The sequence below is a fragment of the Oncorhynchus kisutch genome, linkage group LG5 (genome assembly GCF_002021735.2).
Source record: "Oncorhynchus kisutch isolate 150728-3 linkage group LG5, Okis_V2, whole genome shotgun sequence".
NCBI lineage: Eukaryota > Metazoa > Chordata > Actinopteri > Salmoniformes > Salmonidae > Oncorhynchus > Oncorhynchus kisutch.
Window position 1 is genome coordinate 1473676 of NC_034178.2, and position 22541 is coordinate 1496216.

A 22541-nucleotide genomic window follows, 5' to 3' on the forward strand; every position below is an offset into this window, starting at 1 on the left:
ACTAAGAGATAGGGACTAATAGACAGGGACTAAGAGACAGGGACTAATAGACAGGGACTAATAGACAGGGACTAATAGACAGTAGATTCTATGGAGCTTCCTCCTTTTGCAGACCCTGCTAATTCAATGGTTATGGACCATCAGTGACTTGCTTGTTTGTTTACGTCATCGCTGCAGCAGGGGGTAGTCGGCTACACTGCACTACAACAGGGAGCTCATGTCAATTCTCATGCTCCGCTCCCACACTGTGGGCTGTGTAAATAGCTAGCACTTGATTCTCTCCTCTCAGTATTGGGGAAAACACACTGAAATAACAAGAGGTTGATATCCACACATTAACCAGGATCCACTTGAGATCACTGATTATGAGAATGATGTTTTATACAAACATGAGTAGCACTTAATTTTACGGCACATAGTTTCCAAGCTGTTTACTAAGCAATGGCATGGTAAATGGTCATTACACAGTAATAACCTAGGAATGACTGTTTTAGCGACCTCTTCACAATTAAACAGACCTATCTGTGTATCACGGAACAACTACATATCTGCCTTGTATTTTCAATCCAAACCACTGCTACAGTAGTGAGCTTGCAGTTCCAGGAACATATTATGGTAATATTTTGAATTCTGTCATGTTTAATCCTATAATCCCTTATTTATTCTGTTTTTGATATACTCTGGACTATGATCAGTCTGCTGCAATACCACCTGCAGACGACTTGTTAGCTCATCAGTAACGATGCACTGAGGTAGACAAATATGCCTCTATCGTTATTCAGGGTTATTATTCAATATCACCAATTTCAAGTACCTCCTATCGCATCGAACACCATGTATCTTCGTCTTCTGTTTAAATTATTTTGTATTTATTTCATGTTTATTTAACTAAGCAAGTCAGTAAGAACAAATTCTTACTTACAATGACGTCCTACTAAAAGGCAAAATGCCTCCTGCGGGGACGCGGGCTGGGATTAAAAATGCTAAATAAAATACAAATATAGAACAAAACACACATCACGACAAGAGAGACACCACACCACTACATAAAGAGAGATCTAAGACAACAATACAGTATAGCAGCAACACATGACAACAACATGGTAGCAACACAACATGGCAGCAGCACAACATGGTAGCAGCACAAAACATGGTACAAACATTATTGTGCACAGACAACAGCACAAAGGGCAAGAAGGTAGAGACACCAATGCATCACCACGCAAAGCAGCAACAACTGTCAGTAAGAGTGTCCATGATTGGGTCTTTGAAATGGCAACATCATTTACATGCCATGCACTGGCGCCCAATCACAGTTATCACAGGAAGCTAGTAATCCTAGGCGATTGTGTTTATTTAATCATTCTGTGCTCTTTTTGTAAGAGAGGGACCACATCGAGAGTATCTTTTGGTGGTAATGTTTGTAGCGACACGAGCGAGAACGCTAATTAAAATGATACGATTTGGGTGTTGCTTTATCGTTTTAGTGTAGTGAGGGGGTGACTTGTGAAGCGTCGTTAGCCAACTATTGCCCTGCGCTACAATGGCCTTTCATAGCGGGGTGGTTTGTTGTGGTGTCGTCATCCTTGGCTGCAGTCTAATCTGGAACTGACACACTAACACGGTCTCCTCAGGCTTATTATGGTTTACCAGGTTCCCCCTCCAGATTCTGTGTTGTGTCTTTGTCGGGTATTAAATGTCAACGTGAAGTTTTTAAACATTGGAAGGTACCACATGTCAATTGAATTGACAGGCATTGAAATGAGGGAGCTTGCCTGGTGAGATTATTGGCAGTCTTTGGGCTGCTTCATTATTGGTTGTTAGATCATACAACCACCCCCAAAACAGTGGCCTAACACCAGAGGAATTCAGATTAGAATTGATTATGTAAAGGATTAGGGAGCCGGTGAAATGAACATGTTAGTTAGCATGGCAACAAAGCCAGATATATTATTACTCACTACTTTGACGCAGCTTCTTCTTTGATGAAGTTCATTTTATATGGGTCCATGATGATAAATCCTTAAAGAGAGGAATAAAAATAAAACTTTTGGAGAATGGATTTGCATACTGGCATCATTTATTTGAAAGGCTAATTGCAGATGTGTAGTCAGCTGCAGAACATGATATCAAATATTTGTTTCCCCCGTTTTGATCTATGATCCAGATGAGTAAATGATGATTAAATTATTTGTGCAGTTGTAAATCAAACAAATACATGTGTGAACACCAAAGGTTTTTTTCCATTTCTACTTATTTGAGAAGAAATAGTCAATCGTGCAAGGGTGGCTTCTACTATCTTGTGTAATCCACCTTCAATAAGGTGATTGGATGTAAATTCACCTTCAGAATCTGTTACTCATGACCTTTTACCTGGTGTGTTCCTTTCGGTACAACTAACTATGTTCTTGATTTGACCCATAGCCTTACAATAGGACTACATACATACAGTGCCTCCGGAAAGTATTCAGACCCCTTGACTTTTTCTACATTTTGTTAAGTTACAACAAACTAAAATTGATTAAATAAATAAAAATCCTCAGCAGTCTACACACAATACGCCATAATGACAAAGTGAAAACAGGTTTCTAGACATTTTTGCAAATGTATTAAAAGTAAAAAACAGAAATACCTTATTTACGTAAGCATTCAGACCCTTTGCTATGAGACTCAAAATTGAGCTCAGGTGCATCCTGGTTCCATTGATCAACCTTGAGATGTTTCTACAACTTGATTGGAGTCCACCTGTGGTAAATTCAATTGATTGGACATGATTTGGAAAGGCACACCTCTCTATATAAGGTCCCGCAGTTGACAGTGCATGTCAGAGCAAAAACTAAACCATGAGGTCGAAGGAATTGTTTTTAGAGCTCCCAGACAAGATTGTGTCTAGGTACAGATCTGGGGAAGGGTACCAAAACATTTCTGCAGCATTGAAGTTCCCCTAGAACACAGTGGCCTCCGTTATTCTTAAATGCAAGAAGTTTGGAACCACCAAGACTCTTCCTAGAGCTGGCCGCCGACCAAACTGAGTAATCGGGGGAGAAGGACCTTGGTCAGGAAGTGACCAAGAACCCGATGGTCACTGTGACAGAGCTCTAGAGTTCCTCTGTGGAAATGGGAAAACCTTCTAGAAGGACAACCATCTATGCAGCACTCCACCAATCAGGGCTTTATGGTAGACTGGCCAAACAGAAGCCACTCCTCAGTAAAAGGCACATGACAGCCCACCTGGAGAGTGCAAAAAGGCACCTAAAGACTTTCAGACCATGAGAAACAAGATTCTCTGGTCTGATGAAACCAAGATTAAACTCTTTGGCCTGCATGCCAAGCGTTATGTCTGGAGGAAACTTGGCACCATTCCTACGGTGATGCATGGTGGTGGCAGCATCATACTGTGGGGATGTTTTCAGCGGCAGGGACTGGGATACTATTCCAGATCGAGGCAAAGATGAACAGATCAAAGTACAGAGAGATCCTTGATGAAAACCTGCAACAGAGCGCTCAGGACCTCAGACTGGGGCGACAGTCCAACAGGACAACAACCCTAAGCACACAGCCAAGACAACGCAGTACCCACATAACACCAGTCTCAACATCAACAGTGTAGAGGTGACTCCGGGATGTTGGCCTTCCAGGCAGAGTTGCAAATAAAAATACATATCTCAAATTGGCCAATAAAAAAAAATGGTTAAAATTAAAATAACACAGACATTGGACAGAGGAACTCTGGACAGAGGAACTCTGCGTAGATGGCCAGCATCCCAGAGTCGCCTCTTCACTGTTGATGTTGAGACTGGTTTTTTGCGGGTACTATTTAATGAAGCTGCCAGTTGAGGACATGTGAGAGGCCTGTTTCTCAAACTAGACACTCTAATGTACTTGTCCTCTTGCTCAATTGTGCACCGGAGACTCCCACTCCTCTTTCTATTCTGGTTAGAGCCAGTTTGCCCTGCTCTGTGAAGGAAATAGTACACATCGTTGTACGAGATCTTCTGTTTCTTGGCAATTTCTCGCATGGAATAGCCTTCATTTCTCCGAACAAGAATAGACTGACGAGTTTCAGAAGAAAGTTCTTTGTTTCTGGCCATTTTGAGCCTGTAATCAAACCCACAAATGCTGATGCTCCAGATACTCAACTAGTCTAAAGAAGGCCAGTTTGATTGCTTCTTTAATCAGAACAACAGTTTTCAGCTGTGCTAACATAATTGCAAAAGGGTTTTCTAATGCTCAATTAGCCTTTTAAAATTATAAACTTGCATTAGGTAACAAAATGTGCCATTGGATCACAGGAGTGATGGTTGCTGATAATGGGCCTCTGTATGCCTAAAAATATCATCCATTTCCATCTACAACAGTAATTTACAAAATGAACAGTGCCTACACTGTATTTCTGATCAATGTGATGTTATTTTAATAGACAAGAAAATAGCTTTTCTTTCAAAAACAAGGACATATCTAAGTGACCCCAAACCTTACAACCTGGAATTAATATGTATTTTTTGGGGGGTTTGTATCATTTGATTTACACAACATGCCTACTACTTTGAAGACGCACATTTTATTTTATTGTGAAACAAACAAGAAATAAGACCCCAAAAAAAACAGAAAACTTGAGTGTGCATAACTATTCACCCCCCAAGTCAATACTTTGTATGGCCACCTTTTGTAGCAATTACAGCTGCAAGTCTCTTGGGGTATGTCTCTATAAGCTTGGCACATCTAGCCACTGGTATTTTTGCCCATTCTCCAAGGCAAAACTGCTCCAGCTCCTTCAAGTTGGGTGGGTTCCGCTGGTGTACAGTAATCTTTAAGTCATACCACAGATTCTCAATTGGATTGAGGTCTGGGCTTTGACTTGGCCATTCCAACACATTTAAATGTTTCCCTTTAAACCACTCAAGTGTTGCTTTAGCAGTATGCTTAGGGTCATTGTGCTGCTGGAAGGTGAACCTCTGTCCCAGTCTCAAATCTCTGGAAGACTGAAACAGGTTTCCCTCAAGAATTTCCTTTTATTTAGTGCCATCCATCATTCCTTCAATTCTGCAAGTTTCCCAGTCCCTACCGATGGAAAAACATCCCCACAGCATGATGCTGCCACCAACATGCTTCACTGTGGGCATGCTGTTCTCGGGGTGATGAGAGCTGTTGGGTTTGCGCCAGACATAGCATTTTCCTTGACGGACAAAAAGCAAAATTTTTAGTCTCATCTGACCAGAGCACTTTCTTCCATATACACGTATTTGGGGAGTCTCCCACATGCCTTTTGCGAACACCAAACGTGTTTGCTTATTTTTTTCTTTAAGTAATGGCTTTTTTCTGGCCACTCTTCCATAAAGCCCAGCTCTGTGGAGTGTTCGGCTTAAAGTGGTCCTATGGACAGATACTCCAATTTACGCTGTGGAGCTTTGCAGCTCCTTCAGGGGTATCTTTGACCTCTTTGTTGCCTCTCTGATTAATGCCCTCCCTTCCTGGTCCATGAGTTTTGGTGGGCGGCCCTCTCCGTTTAATGGTGTTCCATGGGATGTTCAAAGTTTCTGATATTTTTTTATAACCCAACCCTGATCTGTACTTCTCCACAACTTTGTCCCTGAACTGTTTGTAGAGCTCCTTGGTCTTCATGGTGCCGCTTGCTTGGTGGTGCCCCTTGCTTAGTGGTGTTGCATACTCTGGGGCCTTTCAGAACAAGTGTATATATACTGAGATCATGTGACAGATCATGTGACACTTAGATTGCACACAGGTGGACTTTATTGAACTAATTATGTGACTTCTGAAGGTAATTGGTCGCACCTGATCTTATTTAGGGGCTTCATAGCTGTCACGTTCTGACCTTAGTTCTTTTGTTATGTCTTTGTTTTAGTATGGTCAGGGTGTGAGTTGGGTGGGTTGTCTATGTTCGTTTTTCTATGATTTGCTATTTCTGTGTTTGGCCTGGTATGGTAGCTGTTTGGCCTGGTAAGGCAGCTGTCAATCATTGTCCCTGATTGAGAACCATATGTAGGTAGCCTGTTTTCTATTGTGTTTTGTGGGTGATTATTTTCTGTTTTCTGTTGTGTGTCTGCACCAGCCAGAACTGTTTTCTGTTGTGTGTCTGCACCAGCCAGAACTGTTTTCTGTTGGGTGTCTGCACCAGCCAGAACTGTTTTCTGTTGGGTGTCTGCACCAGCCAGAACTGTTTTCTGTTGGGTGTCTGCACCAGCCAGAACTGTTTTCTGTTGGGTGTCTGCACCAGCCAGAACTGTTTTCTGTTGTGTGTCTGCACCAGCCAGAACTGTTTTCTGTTGGGTGTCTGCACCAGCCAGAACTGTTTTCTGTTGGGTGTCTGCACCAGCCAGAACTGTTTTCTGTTGTGTGTCTGCACCAGCCAGAACTGTTTTCTGTTGGGTGTCTGCACCAGCCAGAACTGTTTTCTGTTGGGTGTCTGCACCAGCCAGAACTGTTTTCTGTTGGGTGTCTGCACCAGCCAGAACTGTTTTCTGTTGGGTGTCTGCACCAGCCAGAACTGTTTTCTGTTGTGTGTCTGCACCAGCCAGAACTGTTTTCTGTTGGGTGTCTGCACCAGCCAGAACTGTTTTCTGTTGGGTGTCTGCACCAGCCAGAACTGTTTTCTGTTGGGTGTCTGCACCAGCCAGAACTGTTTTCTGTTGGGTGTCTGCACCAGCCAGAACTGTTTTCTGTTGGGTGTCTGCACCAGCCAGAACTGTTTTCTGTTGGGTGTCTGCACCAGCCAGAACTGTTTTCTGTTGGGTGTCTGCACCAGCCAGAACTGTTTTCTGTTGGGTGTCTGCACCAGCCAGAACTGTTTTCTGTTGGGTGTCTGCACCAGCCAGAACTGTTTTCGGTTGTCGGTTTATTGTTTTTGTTCAGTGTTCAAGTTCTTTATTATAGGACGACCGTTACAATAGCAAAGGTGTTGAATTTTGTCCATTACATGAAATAAAAATAAAATAAAAAATAAAAATCCATTTAAATTACAGGTTGTAATGCAACAAAATAGGAAAAACACCAAGGGGGATGAATACTTTTGCAAGGCTCTGTAAATGTGATATTTCAGGTTTTTTTGTATTATTATAATTTAGAACAATTTCTTAAAACCAGTTTTTGCTTTGTCATTACGGGGTATTGTGTGTAGATTGACGAGGGGAAACAACTATTTAATCAATTTTAGAATAAAGCTGTAACCAAACTAAATGTTGATAAAGTCAAGGGGTCTGAATACTTTTCAAAGGCGCTGTAACAAATACTGTACCTCCACTCACCCTTCAGTGGTTCTTGTTATTGATTGTTAGTGTTACAGCCATTCCTACTGGGCACATACTGGTTGAATCAATGTTGTTTCCACGTCATTTCAATGAAATGACGTTGAACCAACGTGGGATAGATGTTAAATTGACATCTGTGCCCAGTGGGCTGTTTCACTGTTTTAGATTTTATATTCTTTTTTAAATGATTGCAAGCATAAGGGAATGTATGTGGGCTTAAATATTTGTATGTTTGCTGCCATTTCCTAATAATATGTTTGCCTTGATGTTATACTCTATCATGATTTACTACTTTATGTTATATTTCATCCTTAAACCATGAAGCAACATATTCAGGATACACCGTTTCCCTTCCAAATCTAATACATGAGGTGTTCCGTCATGATTGTGGTCTATAGCACGCTGTGCTTTAGACAAAATGACTGTCTAGGAAGAGTGAGGGAGCTGTTGAAGCCAGTTAAAGGGATCTATTGCGTTCTACATGATGGGATGTACTTTGCTCGCTCTTTAGAGGCATAAAAACAAAAATGACTGTTTAGATTTAGTGTGTGTTTCTTGATTTATGTTTTGTCTACAAAGCGCATTATCTTCTCTAAAGGATTTGTTCATTATTCTTACCTTTATGGATAGTCTAACCTCTCTCTCCTCTCCCCTAACCCCATAGGACACTTGGCCAGGTGAAAAATGAAAGCTCCCATCACACTCCAGATTCTTCTCTATGCTGCAGTGGTTCGAGGTTTCAAAACAGTGTCCAAGAGAGGCTCAGGTACGTCTCCATTGCTCAGTTGTTAGCTGTTAGCTGTCTGTCACTCCAGCCCCGTGGTTGAACCTCTCCAGGTATTGGAATCATGGAGAGACGAGTGTGTGATTGAAGCAACTTAACTGTGGCTGGTTGGAGTTGATGTTGGATGATGAATAGTCAAAGGAAGGGCTTTTTTCTATGTTACATTTCTATTCCTGTCGATGCACTAATGCTAAGGACATTAAATGCATAAACAGCTAACTTTTGTGGTTCTATTGGCTTTTGGTTCTATTGAGTGCTGTCGGTTCGGGCTCCAATCTGGGCTGCTATTTATTATGAACCATCTTCAGGTTGCCTTGGCATTTGTCAAATAAGCACGGTCTATCCACGCCTGACATTGACAGATGGCATCTCCAGTTCAGAAGAGACTGTCTGTCTCTCATACACACTCATAGTTCCCTCTCTCTCTCGCTCTCTCACTCTGTTTGTCTCTCTCTCTTTCTCTCTATCTCTCCCTGTCCATCCCTCCATAGTTCTCTCTACATTCCCTGATTTGTGAACTTTAAGCCAACAAGAGAACAAATTAGACTGTGAAACAGACGAGAGTCAGAATATTCACCCTACTGTACAACAAATCTTTTGATCAGCCTGCCACTCTGCTACACTAAGACAGCACCTTAAGCTGCAGAATGGACTTTAGAAGAAACAGCATTGTGTGTTCTTCTGTAGTGGTCCATGGAACAGTTGGATAATGGATCTGTCTCTCAGCCTTTCCACATGTTTGCGCACAAATGTTGCTTTTACAGCAGTCAACATTCCCTTTGCAATCTCAGAGTCAAGTGCTTTCAACAATGGATGGCATATGCCATTCATCCATACTCCTCAAATAATAGTCACTTCTCAGTTGAGGTCCTTCAACATCCTGCATTTCACCTCAGTTTCAATACAATTACTGTGGCTTTGTGTGATATATTGAGAGTCATGGCAAATACAGCAGTATATTGTGAAGTACTATATGATGAAGACATGGCCATGTGTTCATTCTAGATATCAGTGGTATTACAGTAAGGGATATCAGTCATGTTACAGTAAGTGGTATCAGTAAGGGATATCAGTGGTGTTACATTAAGGGATATCAGTGGTATTACAGTAAGTGGTAGTAAGGGATATCAGTGGTGTTACAGTAAGGGATATCAGTGGTATTACAGTAAGTGGAGGTAAGGGATATCAGTGGTGTTACAGTAAGTTGGGGTAAGGGATATCAGTGGTGTTACACTAAGTGGTAGTAAGGGATATCAGTGGTGTTACAGTAAGGGATATCAGTGGTATTACAGTAAGTGGTAGTAAGGGATATCAGTGGTGTTACAGTAAGTGGTAGTAAGGGATATCAGTGGTGTTACAGTAAGTGGTAGTAAGGGATATCAGTGGTGTTACAGTAAGTGGTAGTAAGGGATATCAGTGGTATTACAGTAAGTGGTGGTAAGGGATATCAGTGGTGTTACAGTAAGTGGTAGTAAGGGATATCAGTGGTATTACAGTAAGTGGAATCAGTAAGTGATATCAGTGGTGTTACAGTAAGTGGTAGTAAGGGATATCAGTGGTATTACAGTAAGTGGAATCAGTAAGCGATATCAGTGGTGTTACAGTAAGTGGTAGTAAGGGATATCAGTGGTATTACAGTAAGTGGTAGTAAGGGATATCAGTGGTGTTACAGTAAGTGGTAGTAAGGGATATCAGCGGTATTACAGTAAGTGGAATCAGTAAGCGATATCAGTGGTGTTACAGTAAGTGGTAGTAAGGGATATCAGCGGTATTACAGTAAGTGGAATCAGTAAGCGATATCAGTGGTGTTACAGTAATTGGTAGTAAGGGATATCAGTGGTGTTACAGTAAGTAGTAGTAAGGGATATCAGCAGTATTACAGTAAGTGGAATCAGTAAGCGATATCAGTGGTGTTACAGTAAGTGGTAGTAAGGGATATCAGTGGTATTACAGTAAGTGGAATCAGTAAGCGATATCAGTGGTGTTACAGTAAGTGGTAGTAAGGGATATCAGTGGTATTACAGTAAGTGGAATCAGTAAGCGATATCAGTGGTGTTACAGTAAGTGGTAGTAAGGGATATCAGTGGTATTACAGTAAGTGGTAGTAAGGGATATCAGTGGTGTTACAGTAAGTGGTAGTAAGGGATATCAGCGGTATTACAGTAAGTGGAATCAGTAAGCGATATCAGTGGTGTTACAGTAAGTGGTAGTAAGGGATATCAGCGGTATTACAGTAAGTGGAATCAGTAAGCGATATCAGTGGTGTTACAGTAAGTGGTAGTAAGGGATATCAGTGGTATTACAGTAAGTGGAATCAGTAAGCGATATCAGTGGTGTTACAGTAAGTGGTAGTAAGGGATATCAGTGGTATTACAGTAAGTGGTAGTAAGGGATATCAGTGGTGTTACAGTAAGTGGTAGTAAGGGATATCAGCGGTATTACAGTAAGTGGAATCAGTAAGCGATATCAGTGGTGTTACAGTAAGTGGTAGTAAGGGATATCAGTGGTATTACAGTAAGTGGAATCAGTAAGCGATATCAGTGGTGTTACAGTAAGTGGTAGTAAGGGATATCAGCGGTATTACAGTAAGTGGTAGTAAGGGATATCAGTGGTGTTACAGTAAGTGGTAGTAAGGGATATCAGCGGTATTACAGTAAGTGGAATCAGTAAGCGATATCAGTGGTGTTACAGTAAGTGGTAGTAAGGGATATCAGCGGTATTACAGTAAGTGGAATCAGTAAGCGATATCAGTGGTGTTACAGTAATTGGTAGTAAGGGATATCAGTGGTGTTACAGTAAGTGGTAGTAAGGGATATCAGTGGTATTACAGTAAGTGGAATCAGTAAGCGATATCAGTGGTGTTACAGTAAGTGGTAGTAAGGGATATCAGTGGTATTACAGTAAGTGGTAGTAAGGGATATCAGTGGTGTTACAGTAAGTGGTAGTAAGGGATATCAGCGGTATTACAGTAAGTGGAATCAGTAAGCGATATCAGTGGTGTTACAGTAAGTGGTAGTAAGGGATATCAGCGGTATTACAGTAAGTGGAATCAGTAAGCGATATCAGTGGTGTTACAGTAAGTGGTAGTAAGGGATATCAGTGGTATTACAGTAAGTGGAATCAGTAAGCGATATCAGTGGTGTTACAGTAAGTGGTAGTAAGGGATATCAGTGGTATTACAGTAAGTGGTAGTAAGGGATATCAGTGGTGTTACAGTAAGTGGTAGTAAGGGATATCAGCGGTATTACAGTAAGTGGAATCAGTAAGCGATATCAGTGGTGTTACAGTAAGTGGTAGTAAGGGATATCAGCGGTATTACAGTAAGTGGAATCAGTAAGCGATATCAGTGGTGTTACAGTAATTGGTAGTAAGGGATATCAGTGGTGTTACAGTAAGTAGTAGTAAGGGATATCAGCAGTATTACAGTAAGTGGAATCAGTAAGCGATATCAGTGGTGTTACAGTAAGTGGTAGTAAGGGATATCAGTGGTATTACAGTAAGTGGAATCAGTAAGCGATATCAGTGGTGTTACAGTAAGTGGTAGTAAGGGATATCAGTGGTATTACAGTAAGTGGAATCAGTAAGCGATATCAGTGGTGTTACAGTAAGTGGTAGTAAGGGATATCAGTGGTATTACAGTAAGTGGAATCAGTAAGCGATATCAGTGGTGTTACAGTAAGTGGTAGTAAGGGATATCAGTGGTATTACAGTAAGTGGAATCAGTAAGCGATATCAGTGGTGTTACAGTAAGGGTCAGCAGCGGTAGAAAGGTGTCTCCAGACTACCCCGCTGGCCTCTCTCTCTCTTTCTCTCTCTTTCACCCCATCAGGGAGTCAACGTCTCTCTTGGAGCCTTTATCAGCTCTATTTTGAACCAGCGGAATGCTATGTGCTGCCATATCCACCGTGTCCCACAGGGACGTATTAAAGGTACCAGGGGAGCGATGTGGGAGGAGAGACATTTCCTGTGACCTAGCATTTCTCTGGCTATTGACGGAATAGAGGGAGGACATCATTCCTTCATTGATAACATGCAGGCAAAGGAGAGACCTTGAGAAATGTATTTGTATAGCGAATATTTACCAACATCTGTACATGTCGTTCAAGGATGAATCTGGATGAATCTGTGGGAAAACAACATATAATGGAAGACATACTGTACAGTGATGGAGATCTTTTAGTAGTAGTTTATTCATTCTCAGAAGGATATTTGCTTATGTAGTGTTTTCAATTGTCCTTTAATGCATATCAGACAGCAGGGCCTGCAGCAGGACCTGTGATACATATCAGACAGCAGGGCCTTTAATACATATCAGACAGCAGGGCCTTTAATACATATCAGACAGCAGGGCCTTTAATACATATCAGACAGCAGGGCCTTTAATACATATCAGACAGCAGGGCCTTTAATACATATCAGACAGCAGGGCCTTTAATACATATCTGACAGCAGGGCCTTTAATGCATATCAGATAGCAGGGACTACAGCAGGGCCTTTAATACATATCAGACAGCAGGGCCTTTAATACATATCTGACAGCAGGGCCTTTAATGCATATCAGACAGCAGGGCCAACAGCAGGGCCTTTAATACATATCTGACAGCAGGGCCTTTGATACATATCAGACAGCAGGGCCTTTGATACATATCAGACAGCAGGGCCTTTAATACATATCAGACAGCAGGGACTACAGCAGGGCCTTTAATACATATCAGACAGCAGGGCGTTTAATACATATCAGACAGCAGGGCCTTTAATACATATCTGATAGCAGGGCCTTTAATGCATATCAGACAGCAGGGCCTTTGATACATATCTGACAGCAGGGCCTTTAATACATATCTGACAGCAGGTCCTTTCATTCATATCTGACAGCAGGGCCTACAGCAGGGCCTTTGATACATATCAGACAGCAGGGCCTTTGATACATATCAGACAGCAGGGCCTTTAATACATATCAGACAGCAGGGCCTTTAATACATATCAGACAGCAGGGCCTTTAATACATATCTGACAGCAGGGCCTTTGATACATATCTGACAGCAGGGCCTTTGATACATATCAGACAGCAGGTCCTTTCATTCATATCTGACAGCAGGGTCTACAGCATGGCCTTTAATACATATCTGACAGCAGGGCCTACAGCAGGGCCTTTAATACATATCAGACAGCAGGGCCTTTAATGCACATCGGACAGCAGGGCCTTTAATGCATATCAGACAGCAGGGCCTTTAATGCATATCAGACAGCAGGGCCAACAGCAGGGCCTTTGATACATATCAGACAGCAGGGCCTTTGATACATATCAGACAGCAGGGCCTTTAATACATATCAGACAGCAGGGCCTTTGATACATATCAGACAGCAGGGCCTTTGATACATATCAGACAGCAGGGCCTTTAATACATATCAGACAGCAGGGACTACAGCAGGGCCTTTAATACATATCAGACAGCAGGGCGTTTAATACATATCAGACAGCAGGGCCTTTAATACATATCTGATAGCAGGGCCTTTAATGCATATCAGACAGCAGGGCCTTTGATACATATCTGACAGCAGGGCCTTTGATACATATCTGACAGCAGGGCCTTTAATACATATCTGACAGCAGGTCCTTTCATTCATATCTGACAGCAGGGCCTTTAATGCATATCAGACAGCAGGGCCTTTAATACATATCAGACAGCAGGGCCTTTAATACATATCTGACAGCAGGGCCTTTAATACATATCAGACAGCAGGGCCTTTAATGCATATCACACAGCAGGGCCTTTAATACACATCAGACAGCAGGGCCTTTAATACATATCAGACAGCAGGGCCTTTAATACATATCAGACAGCAGGGCCTTTAATACATATCTGACAGCAGGGCCTTTAATGCATATCAGACAGCAGGGCCTTTAATGCATATCAGACAGCAGGGCCTTTAATACATATCAGACAGCAGGGCCTTTAATACATATCAGACAGCAGGGCCTTTAATGCATATCAGACAGCAGGGCCTGCAGCAGGGCCTTTAATGCATATCAGACAGCTGGGCCTGCAGCAGGGCCTTTAATGCATATCAGACAGCAGGGCCTGCAGCAGGGCCTTCAATGCATATTAGACAGCTGGGCCTGCAGCAGGGCCTTTAATGCATATCAGACAGCTGGGCCTGCAGCAGGGCCTTTAATGCATATCAGACAGCTGGGCCTGCAGCAGGGCCTTTAATGCATATCAGACAGCTGGGCCTGCAGCAGGGCCTTTAATGCATATCAGACAGCAGGGCCTTTAATGCATATCAGACAGCAGGGCCTTTAATGCATATCAGACAGCAGGGCCTTTAATACATATCAGACAGCAGGGCCTTTAATACATATCAGACAGCAGGGCCTTTAATGCATATCAGACAGCAGGGCCTTTAATACATATCAGACAGCAGGGCCTTTAATACATATCAGACAGCAGGGCCTTTAATGCATATCAGACAGCAGGGCCTTTAATACATATCAGACAGCAGGGCCTTTAATGCATATCAGACAGCAGGGCCTTTAATGCATATCAGACAGCTGGGCCTTTAATACATATCAGACAGCAGGGCCTTTAATGCAAATCAGACAGCTGGGCCTTTAATGCATATCAGACAGCAGGGCCTGCAGCCCTAGAGCTCGAGGAAAGGTTTTCGCTGTCATGGCGACAGTCCCTGTGGGCTTCCCTTCCAGGTAGGTGGATGAGCCGGAGCCTGAGGTGGTTATTTGAAATGTGTCCTCTGATAAATTTAAGCCCTGCTCCGCACTGCGTTGTTAGTCCAGTTCCATTGTTCACTTTCCTATTAGAGACAACCTTTTTTATTTACCATGAATCAGGCAGCTTGCCTGAGTTATGCTTTAAATCCTATTGACCTGAAATGGTTTATATCGTTTCATTATCTTTCCTTTGTTTTTAAATGTACTTAATCACCGTACTTTCCAGCTGGAAGCTGTTGGATCAACATAGACATTACAGGACATGTGTCGTCTAAATGCCTGACCCTACAAAACAGGGACGTTTTCCCATTTGTCATCCATAATATCCTCTTTGTTAGTTAGAGTGCTGATGTTGAATAAATGGTTGATCAAACAGAGAATTTGTTTAATGCAACACATCACATTCAGGAGAGAATCGCTGCAGGTGATACAAGGCCTCTAGACCCCAAACCATTTGATCAGAGTATGAAATGTGTTTTTCCCCTGTTATTATTTCCATTTGATTCAGTCCGTCTGTAGAGGAAATGTCCCTGTTTCGAAACAGTGTTTGTGGACAGTGTTGTCAGCTTTGACATTGTGTTTTGACCATACTTGCTGGTAGATTCAATAGGGGGGAAGCCTGAACAGCCACTGTTGGGTAACCTAGCAATGATTTGAATGGAATGAAGTACTCAGAATTAGACTTGGTTCTAAAGCAGCTGTCTTCTTGTGCTTCTCGCTAACAAGGCAAGACACTTTCAGTAGACTTTAATGAATTAATTCGATACAATGGAAATGGATGTGAATACAACGGATACAATAGGGATTCATCTCTCTTTCTGTTTCCTCTCATTATATTCCCAGATATCACAATAGCAACCCAGTCATCTTTAGACTAGGTGTTGACCAGACTCAGCAGACATGCATCATTTGTCATCACCGTAGAGCAGGTGTTCCCCTAGGGGTACACACAATGCCATCGGGGGTACGCCAAATAAAAATGTGGTTCACATTTTAAAATATATATTTTTAATGTCTTCACATTTTCAAACAGTCCATTTATATTTTCCAACGGGGCTATACGTTTGGGTGAATTTTTTTTGCTCGCCTGAGTAGCCTCGTTTCACTGCCAAAAATAAAATTAAACCATCTAGTGTTCAGCGAAATAACAACACAATGTCAAATACAGGTAGACTAGTCAAATAATTAACATCCAATCACATTAAACGTTACTCTCTCGTGGGAATTCCACAAATGGTCCGTATGTAGCCCAACGTAGCTGCTACTCATTCCGTTTGCTTGAAAATTGATAAATGGTTAAAAATAGTAAGGCCCATAGAGCCACATACCAGCTCTACTACACCTGCACCTGTCGACGACACAAGATGTTGTGCTTCCACGAGCACATCCAATGCTAGCATCAGTAATTCTACATTTGTTGTTAGCCCAGCTAGCATGGACACTGACAGTTGTGAATTTGATGCAACTGCCCTCTTACCTAGCACCGAACAACAGACAGGGACGTTGGACCGCAAATATGATGAGAACTACATTGATTTGGGGTTCACTTATATTGGGAGTAGTGCCTTTCCTCAGCCACAGTGTGTTATATGTGCAAAAGTACTATCTCACAACTCGATGAAAACTTCACTCATGCGCAGACATTCAGAAACAAAACATGCCAATTTGAAAAATAAGCCACAGGAGTTTTTTGAGCGAGAATTAAGACGACCTTCGAGTAGTAAGACGTATAAAAGCAACAGATACCATTAATAAGAAGGGGCTAGAGGAGTCTTATATGGTGAGCTACCGAGTGGCTAGGACAGGCAAGCCAAATACTATTGTGGAGGACTAAAATCTTCCTGCTGCCACAGATATTGCTGGGACAATGCTGGGGGAAAGGCCCCAAAAAACTATACAGACAATTCTTTCATCAAACAACATTGTTTCACGACACATCAGTGACATGGCAGGAGATGTTTTGAAACAATTACTGCTTCACAAACAAGCCAGTGAATTCTATGCATTACCGCTGGATGAGTCAACAGACGTGGCGAACCTGGCACAGTTCCTGGTATATGGCCCGTTACGTTTATGGGGGGTCAATTAAGGAAGACATCCTTTTCTGCAAACCACTGGAAACCAGGACAACCGGAGAGGATATTTTTTAAGGACTGAACAGCTTTGTGACATCAAATGGACTTTGGTGGTCAAGATGTGTTCGTATCTGTACTGATGGTGCAAAAGCAATGACAGGGAGACATAGTGGAGTGGTAACTGCAGCATCCACCGAGAGGCTCTTGCTGCCAAAGGAATACCTGACAGCTTGAAAAACATTTTGGACACTTCAGTGAAAATGGTTAACTTTGTTAAAGCAAAGCCCCTGAACTCTCGTGTATTTTATGCACTATGCAATGATAGCGACCATGTAATGCTTTTACAACATACTGGTGCTGGTTATCAAGGGGCAAAGTATTGACACATTTCTTTAAATTGAGAGACGACCTTAAAGTTTTCTTTACTGACCATCATTTCCACTGTCTGACTGCTTGCATGACTGTGTGATATTTTTTCTCGCCTGAGTGATCTGAATATAGGATAACAAGGACTCTCCGCAGCTACATTCAAAATTGATGCTTTGATTAAGAAGTTGGAGCTCTTCTCTGTCTGCATTACCAAGGACAACACACAGATCTTTCCATCATTGTATGATTTGTTGTGTGCAAATGAACTCAAGCTTACGGACAATGTCAAATGTGACATAGCGAAGCACCTGAGTGAGTTGGGTGTGCAATTACGCAGGTACTTTCCCGAAACGGATGACACAAACAACTGGATTCCTTATCCCTTTCATGCCTTGAAATTGCAACAAGCGGTTCTGTGAAAATTGAATTTAATAGGAAGCCACTGCCAGATTTCTTGATTGGGCTGCCCTCAAGAGTATCCTGCCTTGGAAAATCACGCTGTTAAGACACTGATGCCCTTTGCAACCAAGTACCTATGTGAGAGTACATTCTCGGCCCTCATTGGCATAAACTAAATACAGGCACAGACTGTGTGTGGAAAATTATTTAAGACTGAGACTCTCCAATAAAATCCAACATTGCAGAGTTATGTACATCCTTTCAAGCACACCCTTCTCATTAACCTGTGGTGAGTTATTCACACCCTTCTCATTAACCTGTGGTGAGTTATTCACACCCTTCTCATTAACCTGTGGTGAGTTATTCACACCCTTCTCATTAACCTGTGGTGAGTTATTCACACCCTTCTCATTAACCTGTGGTGAGTTATTCACCATCATTAACCTGTGGTGAGTTATTAACACCCTTCTCATTAACCTGTGGTGAGTTATTCACACCCTTCTCATTAACCTGTGGTGAGTTATTAACACCCTTCTCATTAACCTGTGGTGAGTTATTAACACCCTTCTCATTAACCTGTGGTGAGTTATTAACACCCTTCTCATTAACCTGTGGTGAGTTATTCACACCCTTCTCATTAACCTGTGGTGAGTTATTCACACCCTTCTCATTAACCTGTGGTGAGTTATTAACACCCTTCTCATTAACCTGTGGTGAGTTATTAACACCCTTCTCATTAACCTGTGGTGAGTTATTAACACCCTTCTCATTAACCTGTGGTGAGTTATTAACACCCTTCTCATTAACCTGTGGTGAGTTATTAACACCCTTCTCATTAACCTGTGGTGAGTTATTCACACCCTTCTCATTAACCTGTGGTGAGTTATTCACACCCTTCTCATTAACCTGTGGTGAGTTATTAACACCCTTCTCATTAACCTGTGGTGAGTTATTAACACCCTTCTCATTAACCTGTGGTGAGTTATTCACACCCTTCTCATTAACCTGTGGTGAGTTATTAACACCCTTCTCATTAACCTGTGGTGAGTTATTCACACCCTTCTCATTAACCTGTGGTGAGTTATTAACACCCTTCTCATTAACCTGTGGTGAGTTATTCACACCCTTCTCATTAACCTGTGGTGAGTTATTCACACCCTTCTCATTAACCTGTGGTGAGTTATTCACACCCTTCTCATTAACCTGTGGTGAGTTATTCACACCCTTCTCATTAACCTGTGGTGAGTTATTCACACCCTTCTCATTAACCTGTGGTGAGTTATTCACACCCTTCTCATTAACCTGTGGTGAGTTATTCACACCCTTCTCATTAACCTGTGGTGAGTTATTCACACCCTTCTCATTAACCTGTGGTGAGTTATTCACACCCTTCTCATTAACCTGTGGTGAGTTATTCACACCCTTCTCATTAACCTGTGGTGAGTTATTCACACCCTTCTCATTAACCTGTGGTGAGTTATTCACACCCTTCTCATTAACCTGTGGTGAGTTATTCACACCCTTCTCATTAACCTGTGGTGAGTTATTAACACCCTTCTCATTAACCTGTGGTGAGTTATTAACACCCTTCTCATTAACCTGTGGTGAGTTATTAACACCCTTCTCATTAACCTGTGGTGAGTTATTCACACCCTTCTCATTAACCTGTGGTGAGTTATTAACACCCTTCTCATTAACCTGTGGTGAGTTATTAACACCCTTCTCATTAACCTGTGGTGAGTTATTCACACCCTTCTCATTAACCTGTGGTGAGTTATTAACACCCTTCTCATTAACCTGTGGTGAGTTATTAACACTTTTTGATGAACAAATAAAGTTTTATATGTAAGATGACTAAATAAAGAGCAAAATGATTGATTATTATTATATTATTATTTGTGCTCTGGTCCTATAAGAGCTCTTTGTCACTTCCCATGAGCCGGGTTGTGACAAAAACAATCATTCTTATGTTTAATAAATGTATCGTATAGTGTATCAGGCTTACAATTATGGCAAAAAGAGTGGTGATACCTAAATACTGGCCCTGGGGCCACATCTGGCCTCTCGTGGCATATCAACATTAATTCAATTAAGAAAAATCCCTTAATATGTACTCTGACAATTTGAATGAATAAAGAGGTTTAAAATAAAATTGAGCTTACAGAAAAACACAATGATATACATATTTTCAATAAATTAAAATTAAATTTGAAATATTTGATTGAAAGTGTCACTTCAGGCTAAGTCCTGAAGGTACGGTACCTCTGGTCTGTGACCACCACAATGTCCACTTAAGCCAAGATAGAATCCAAATTCCATGACTAAAATAAACAGACCCAGCCATCTATATTCATTCTTAGTATAATTGCTCCTGGATTTCCCACCAGCAAACATTGATGACTGCTGTGGATTCTAGCCTAATCTCTTGACAATGATTGATGCAAATGTGATATCTCAAACTCCTCCTCTACCGCAGGATATATCTCTGCTCTTTAGTATCCGTTCCTTAGTGACAGACACGTTTAAAAGACAAATGATTCTTGTCAGCTGACTCTCCTAGTAATTATGACAAAATATTAAAACTAACTTCCAGCTTCTTTTACAGCCTCATTTGAATTATGATTCAAATATGAAACAGCCAATCTCTTCCTGGGGTTGTTTATTTTCCACCAAATCAATGGCAGCTCTGAAATAAAGAATTTCTCTCTGAGATGATGGGACTCAGTTACTGATGGTTTCACGTCTCAGTGTGCCACTTCGGATGAAGAGTTGCTGTAAATAAGACAAGTTAGCGTGCTATCTGCCTCACCAGCCAGGCCTTGGTTCCCGTTAGACTACTTCAAAACAGCACAGCCACTGAATATATCCTTCTATCCTTCTATCCTTCTATCTAGCATCGTCACTCCACCACTACAGTGCGGCTGTGTCTCAAATGGCACCCTATTCCCTACATAGTGCACTACCTTAGACCAGAGCCCTATGGGAAGTGCAGGAAGTGTAATGTAGGGAATAGGGTGCAATGTAGGGAATAGGTGCCATTTGGGACACTGCGTACTGTAGTTGTGGACCACATCTCACGGCTCGCCGTATTTTCCGTCAGGAAACACATCCAAGGACGTCCTGGCAGTCAATTAAATATACGCTCCTCGTCTTCCTCAACAGACTAAAGTACAGGGAGGATACCTCGCTGCTGCTGACCCCAATGGGGATACTCACAGTTTGACCAATAATAGGCCCCAGCAATTCAATTAGAGCCATGCACTTGACTTCGTCATTTATATTAAAGGATGTTAAATATGGCAGTGATCAGTCAGCAATGAAAGCCCATAGACGTTGATGGAATAGGACCAATAGCCATGTGTTAGGCCCAAAAATCCACCTGCAAAACAGACTGAATGGTTTGCATATAGGCTAAATGTAAAGTAAACCACTTTGGATAATCAAGCACAATTTGCATGCCGTTGGCCAGAGCAGCACTGACTGAAGTCCTTTGTTAAGTGCAACCCAAACTGTTATCTTCTGCAGTTAAAAGCTTCACACAGACAGAACATTGTCTGATACTGAAGCATGATGAGCTTTTTTAAATTCAAAGCAGCTTGTGAAGAAGTAGGAGTATGATCAATGATTGGATGTACATGACAGCCATGGCTTAAACATATGGTGACACAATTGGAACAAATGAACAAGAAGCAGAGACAGATTTCAAAAGGCACTGATCTGTTTCCACACATTAAAGTATAATTAGATATCTGCCTCTGATCAACTCATTCAATCTGAAACCACAAGGCTAGCAGTATTGATCGCAGCGATACGTTGTATTATCTATGCTTTCTTCTGCTGCTATGTTTTGATACTCTGTTTACTAGCCTAGCTAGCGTTGTCTGGGTGATCCATGTAATACACCGTGCTAGATCCATGGTCTTTTACCTCTGTTCAGCACATATCATTTTCAATCAATCCATTTCAGTCTTGTATTGATTTGCATCCTTCAGGACACTTGTAGGAGACAGCCCTAATGATGATAATGTTAATCATCACTTGCGATAATGGCTGTTAGACAGCTGTTTGCCTCCGTGAGTCTCATAGGTCCTCTGAAAACACACACATATACAGGCACAAAGACACAGACACAGACACAGACACACAGACACAGACACACACACACACACACACACACACACACAATGTCATCTTCCTTCAGTCAATACTCCCATAGCTGCCTCTCAAGTAGTGAATGATTGTCTCCGTTGTGTGGGGGGCTCACGGCAGGAGAGATTGATCACAGCCATGATGTTGGCAATGAAATAGTCAGGTCACTTGGAATTTGTTTTCCTCTTCCCTGCAGCTCACAGCAGCTCTCATCCAGTCAACGTGCTGCTGAATGCTGCAGTCTGAGTGAGGTAGTGAGTTTACAGGGACCTGCCGGCCGGCCAGGCCCTGAGAAAGATGCTATAGCCCTTTGCTGCCTCAACATGTTGATCAATCTGGAGTGGCTCTCCCAGGAGTTACAATGTGTTACAATGCCACAGCCACACAGTCTCTAGGGTCTAGACTAGAGGTATTGCCTGGGCACTTTGTGGAAAGAGCATCTGGAAAGGTGGCGGTGTGAAGTGAATAGCTACTTTGATGGTTACTACCATATACATATTGCATAAAAGTATGTTCCCATGGTTACATGCAGATGCTGGGGGGAATACATTACCATTTTCTCAACCTACCGCTCGCTGCAAGGGAATGTAGCTCCCATCCCCTCCTGTGCTCCTTCATTCCTTCCCTCCAGACTGTTGTCTTATGGCAACAGCACTGTCTTGTGAGTTGACCCGTCGTCCTGCGCTGCAATTCACTGCTCCCTTCTGACAAGTGCTTAATGCGTGACCAAAGCCCCTAGATTGAGGCCATTGGCCATCATTGGCCAGTTC

The 22541-nt window shown here is 42.1% G+C and overlaps 1 protein-coding gene across 4 annotated transcripts in view; it reads left to right on the forward strand.

Moving 5' to 3' along the window:
* The window catches only part of LOC116374138 (interleukin-1 receptor accessory protein-like 1), a 399675-nt gene that overhangs the window by 12991 nt on the left and 364143 nt on the right, over positions 1–22541 (forward strand). For all 4 annotated transcript variants that reach the window (XM_031823979.1, XM_031823977.1, XM_031823980.1 and 1 more), the window contains exon 2: positions 7930–8031. In XM_031823979.1, coding sequence (XP_031679839.1) covers positions 7950–8031 — 82 coding nt within the window. In that variant the 5' untranslated portion in view covers positions 7930–7949. The remainder of the gene's footprint in view (positions 1–7929; positions 8032–22541) is intronic.